General features: G+C 40.9%; 1 protein-coding gene across 2 annotated transcripts; it reads right to left on the bottom strand.

Moving 5' to 3' along the window:
- Positions 1 to 675: 675 nt before the first annotated feature.
- Positions 676 to 4,427, bottom strand: LOC115200143 (tetratricopeptide repeat protein 28-like). 2 transcript variants are annotated; one of them, XM_029762924.1, is made up of 2 exons: positions 1,322 to 1,662; positions 676 to 742 (listed from the first exon to the last, which is right to left on the bottom strand). In XM_029762924.1, the coding sequence occupies exons 1-2, from the start codon at positions 1,655 to 1,657 to the stop codon at positions 734 to 736; spliced, it is 345 nt and encodes a 114-aa protein (XP_029618784.1). In that variant the 5' UTR covers positions 1,658 to 1,662; the 3' UTR covers positions 676 to 733. The 2 variants fall into 2 exon arrangements, with proteins under 2 accessions (XP_029618784.1, XP_029618783.1); XM_029762923.1 differs by lacking the exon at positions 676 to 742 and adding an exon at positions 4,091 to 4,427 and having other exon boundaries at positions 1,160 to 1,621.
- Between the last annotated feature and the right edge of the window lie 1,264 nt (positions 4,428 to 5,691).

The following is a 5,691-nucleotide window of genomic DNA, read 5'->3' on the forward strand; positions in this document are numbered from 1 at the left end:
AATCTCAGAGCCTTGTACTGTACAATGGCTCTGAAGAATATGTGACAAGACTGTCTCCTAGTGGTGATCAGGCAGAGGATAACAATTCAACCACTGCTTGAGTGGCTCACACCTGACCAAAAAGACTGATCCTTGACAATCAGATCTGGGACGAGACAGAAGCCGCAGTGTTGTAGTGCAAGCAGAAGCTAACCAAAGCATCAGATATACCATTGTGTGTAATAGGCTAGACTGTGTGCAATAATCTGGCTCTGGATTAACCATCCCCCAATCAGAGACCACAAAGAGGTCATTGTGCTGGCCTATCAAAAAGAGAGAGGGGAGAGATTTTGGCGATGGTTTTCGAGTGCAGCTTGCAGGCCTGTTCTCTGTCTGAATAGTTATTTCACACTGTTTATTTAGATGCAGTGATGTATTGTGATTTATCTGACATCAAACAGAGCCACCACAATGTTCCTTCGCCTCATCCATACCATTCCCACCCTTGTCATCAACTCCCACTGCGGAAATTGCTTTGACGCTGCTGGACTCTGTTCAATAAAAATCACTACTCAGAGGTTTACGGACGAGAACAATGTATCAACATTTTTGAGCTATGAGAATGTGTTGGAGAATTGATTGATACAATCAATATGATAAATCAATGTTTACTTTGTGAAACAAAAATAGACTTACCTGGATATCAATCAAATACTTCCCTTGACCTCAGTCAGGTGAGCTGTGACCTGTGACTTCAGATGAGCTGAGATGAGCATTAAAAATCAATCACACACACACACACACACACACACACCCAAACACATTAATGTACACACTTAAACACACACACACACACACCTAACACACAGCTAAAATACAGCTCTTTCTGCCTAATCATTCAGCCAAGACGCAAGTTGGGTGCTGAGAGGATTGGCACCATACTCAGCCTCTGTGGGTGAGCAATGTGAAATCTATGGTAGATCAAACCACATGCCCCAGACAATACCACAGATAAGACCTTCTGCCTTACCTTCCTCAACATTACATTGATCAACTCCGCTTATGCACAATCAAAACGAGAAAAGCAAATGAATTATTCAGCAAGCCATTGCACATAGATCCTAATACCAAGTGGACATCCATTCATGTAACTCAGACTTGCACTAGTCTCCCATAAATCTTCAGTTCATGTGCAGATCTTAAAACCCATAAACAGTACATGTGTAATATAAAACCATGCACTGTTCTGTTTTGGAGTGAATTTAGCTGTGTTTCTATTCTCACATGTCCTCTTGTCCCATGTTTGAGGTTAAGATGCAGTGGGTGGTTCAGACAGACTCACCTTGGGCCACTTGGGGTTGAGTAGACGGGCCTTGACAGCGTCGTCCAGGGCAGCCTGGTAGCGTCCCAGTTTGTGAAAGGCTGCTGAGCGGTTGCTGTAGAGGATGCAGTTATGTGGGTCGGCTCGCAGGGCGTCGCCATAGAGACACAAGGCAGCCTGGAAGTCACCGCGTTGGCACGCCTCGTTGCTCTGCTGAACTCTCTCCATGAACTCTGCCTTGCTGAGGCCACATCTGCCCCCTTCCTCTTCAGCCACAAGCCGTGCCGCACTGCCAACTGTCCGGGAGCCGAAGATCGAAAACTGGAGATAGAGGGCAATGAGGTGGAGAAGTTCCATAATTAGGCAGACTGTTGTATCAGAAGAAAATGATAACGTTTCAGAGGAAGGCATGTCAAAAGGATTGCAAAGTAAAATCATTAAATACAATTTAAAGAGGGAGATGAGAGGAGAAATGTTTTTTGCTTTTACAAATTCTTTGGGTTTAATTTAAACACTAAGAGAGAGCTTGTCCTATCATTGATTCAGCTAATTTAAAAGCCATGTTGGCAGACCAGCAGAACCCCCTGACTCAGCATGAAATAAACAAAGACAATACCTTCAGGCAGTAGTTCACAATAAAACAACTAAAGACTTAGAATTACTCCAGTACCATTGCAGATCCCAAAAATACAGCTTTGTTTCTTTAAAACTATTTAGGAAGTCTTATTAGAAAATGACTGGTTTGGAAATGTTGTGTCAGCTGACCAGAGACGCTTTGTTAAGTACATTATTGAATGAAAAAACTCTCTAGATTGTCAATCTGATGGAGCCGCTTCCACAATACCTCATTCATACCACACCTCCTCCAGCTGAATTCTGGGATAGGACAGAGCAGCAGTCAGCATGCCTGGTAATTACTTCCAGAGGGTGAGAGAGTGAAAGGGGAAGATAGGAGAGGAAGGATAGACGTTGGCTATGACTGAACTACATTCAACATCACACTATTGTGGAAAGTATTAACTGAACAACAATCAACATCACACTATTGTGGAAAGTGTGGTTTTGTCATTCCTCAATGCATCCTTCTGCAAAATGTTAATCACGATAATTACAGCATCACTTAGGGCAGTAAAAATGCATGAAGCTCAGATCTGAACAACCTGTACGGTAACTACTGTCCTCTGTTAAATGTCCTCCTTCACTCCCAGTGCTGTTTGGTTTAAATGCTGCTGCTGAGTGTTACAACTGGAGTGAAAGCATGTTGTAGTAGGATAAATAATGGGATTGGGGTAAATTTAGGCTAAGTGGGAGTGTGCATACAGTAGCTGGTGCAGCCACCCACTGGTAAGAGCTGTTTATGACCTAAGAATGCACATCAACCAATGGTAAATAACAGACTGGGGCCTAGTGTGGTTTGGGGGCTGTTTTGTTGCTGTTCAGTGCATGTGTTTGTCATTGCATTTGTGTTGTGAGCTTATGCATGCAAGCTTTTCTCTGGGTGTCTAAAGGGGGTTGAACACTGGAAGCAGAGTCAATTTTAAACACTTACCCATCATCATCGGAGACAATTTTGCCTGTTTGTTATAAAAAATAATATACTGCTGATATTCCATTGGCCGTCATTGTATTCTTACTAACCACTTTCAACACAATCTAAATTCACTAATGGATGTGTGATTGAAGGTCCCCTCTGTGATCTAGACTAGGGTACGTTCTGGTCTCTGGCCCAACACATCCTGGGGTATCTGTGTGGGCACTGCACTGGACCGGAAGGGTGGAGAGTGAGGGAGAGAGTGCTGAGATAATGAGAGCCTAGACAACTAAGGGTCCCTATAGACCAGCTGGAGAAAACTCCCTAACATGTCATTCCCAAAGGACTGCAGAGCAGAATGAAGGAACACATACAGGCGACACTCACACTAGTGGACCAAAACATGCACAACTGCAGGGGCTGTGTAACCAGTGAGCGAAAGCTATTCAGATATTTAACTCATAGTGAGTAAGACGGACTCCTCCACCAGAGTACCAGTGTGGTAGTTTATGCCTTCAGACCAAAATGAAAACATGTCACATGCCAACAATAACATGATCTGCACCAAATTGAGGGCATGAAAACTGGAGGGAATATGAATTGTTAATGCATCAATCTAAAAATCTAACTGAATTTTGAGGTGCTTAGCCAATTCCTTAGCCATGAAATGTTGCAGGTAGAATCAAGGGTCCACATGCATATGGTTCACCAAGACTCTGTATTTACATAGCAATATCATTGAAATATATACATACAGCGTGGCTACACAGTGTTGGGATACTGTAAATATATACATCTATTATTATTAAAACTGTCTGCGTTTCGGTTTTTCAAAGACTTCTAAATCAACTCACAATAACTGCAGAAATCAAACTAAAATGATGTAGGCTATGTAAAAAAGTAGTAGTTTTAACAATGTTTCCCTGCACCTTTTCACCATTGTAATAACTTAGTAACAATGTTTCCCTGCATTGTAGTTACATAATGTCTCGAAATCTGATTTGCAGCATTAATAGCGTCATCCAGGATGTTGTTCCGGACCATTGTGAGCATTGACCCTGCATCCTTTTGGTTATAAACTGACTGTCGACTCATTTCATCTGCAGCCTAAGCATGAAACATTCTTGCAGTCACCATATTCAGTCGACAGTGCAATAGTAAATGTGATAGCTATTTGACAACTATTCACTAACAAAATGTACCAATATGGTATATCTTTGTAAGTCATGTGACTTTCTAGCAGTTTTTGTGCTCTGTACCTTTTCCTTAAAAGTTGCTTGCTCCTCCATCCTGTGTGTTTGTAGGCTACTTGTCTTCTGCAGCAGGCTTCTCTGATCCCATGATAAAAGTCACTAAATAAAATGCCAATGTATTCTTCAATACGTCTTCCAATTGTTTCCGAAGGCTGTCGGGTAGTCGAGAAACTGTAAAAATATCACGTCAGAAATATTTTTGGGAGTTCTATACAAACTTTTCTCAAGAATAGTGCGCCATGTTGTCAAAAGCTTTTTATTTTTTTCCCTTGCCTTTTCCCCTGTTGCCATAGCGGATTTCTGTGCTGCAGACGTTTCTCGAGACAGTTTACTGCAGGCTACCTCGTGACATCAGAGGGGCGTTAGCCTACATTTTTATTATTCCCTACACCTGTGTTTTTATTGGTTTAATGTGTGGTATTTATTATAATCCAAACCAAGTTGATCTTGAAATTCATATAAAGAGTCTTCAACACAGTGGAATGTCACTGCTTGCTTCTCTCCCGTGATACCCTGATTGGTAATGCTATTTGAGAGACATATCATTTTCCATGGCCCGCAACGCTTGTCTTGAAGTGTGTTAAATTTTTCAATATCCCCATGCATGACAGACAGTTAGCACTGGCATAGAAAACACATATGGTCAGCCACGCAGATATCATGTGAACAATGTCATAAGCATAGCCGCAGGGACTAGGGGTGCTGAGGGTGCTGCAGCACTCCCTGAAAAATCATAATAAAAAATGGGAAAATATATTTTTTCACAAAAATAGCCACTGGGCCTTTACTAGTATTAGTTGACCAACATCTGTAGAGCTGGCAAAAACATTTTTTCAGTATCTCCGCTTTGGAAAAAAGGTATAATTAATAACAGTATGTTGCAGGATTCAATAGTTGGAAGTATAAGAGTTGTTGCCCTGTCCTTTCTCTGCAATTGTCATTCTAATGGAATTCAGATAGAACACAATCCTGACCTCAAACATTTACATCAAAAGGTGCAAAGTTATGGGCAAAGACACAAAACCTCCACATCAAATTAAATATTTTTTATTAATCAAATAACATGGAAAACAACCACCTTTTTGTGCAGTATTAATTTACCATCCTTACAAACTACTTAATGTAAATCTACATTACTGTATTGTACATAGGCTGGTCATCTAGGTTTGTACCCGTAGACTTTCCATCACCACGATGAAAAACAATGCACAATATAGTAATTGAGTACATTGAGACATCAAGTGGTTTGTGATGATGTGATATGATGATGTGGCTCATTTGGTAGAGCATGGCACTTGCAATGCTAGGGTTGTGGGTTAGTGGGACCAGTATGAAAAAGTATGAAAATGTATGCACTCACTACTGTAAGTTGCTCTGAATAAGAGTGTGTACTAAAATGAAAAAGGAATGAATAGAGCATTTCAGTTTTCCCATAGAAATATGTAGCATTTGCAAAGTATTTCAAGAAATATTCCACAAGTATTATCAGACTCAAGCTACAAATACTGGTAAACACTCAAACACATTTAGTTTAAAAAAATTCACAAAAGTAGTGCACTGGGCCTTCACTAGTCCTGTATTAGCGGACCAAACTACTTCCCGTAGCT

The sequence above is a fragment of the Salmo trutta genome, chromosome 9 (genome assembly GCF_901001165.1).
Source record: "Salmo trutta chromosome 9, fSalTru1.1, whole genome shotgun sequence".
Taxonomy (NCBI): Eukaryota; Metazoa; Chordata; class Actinopteri; order Salmoniformes; family Salmonidae; genus Salmo; species Salmo trutta.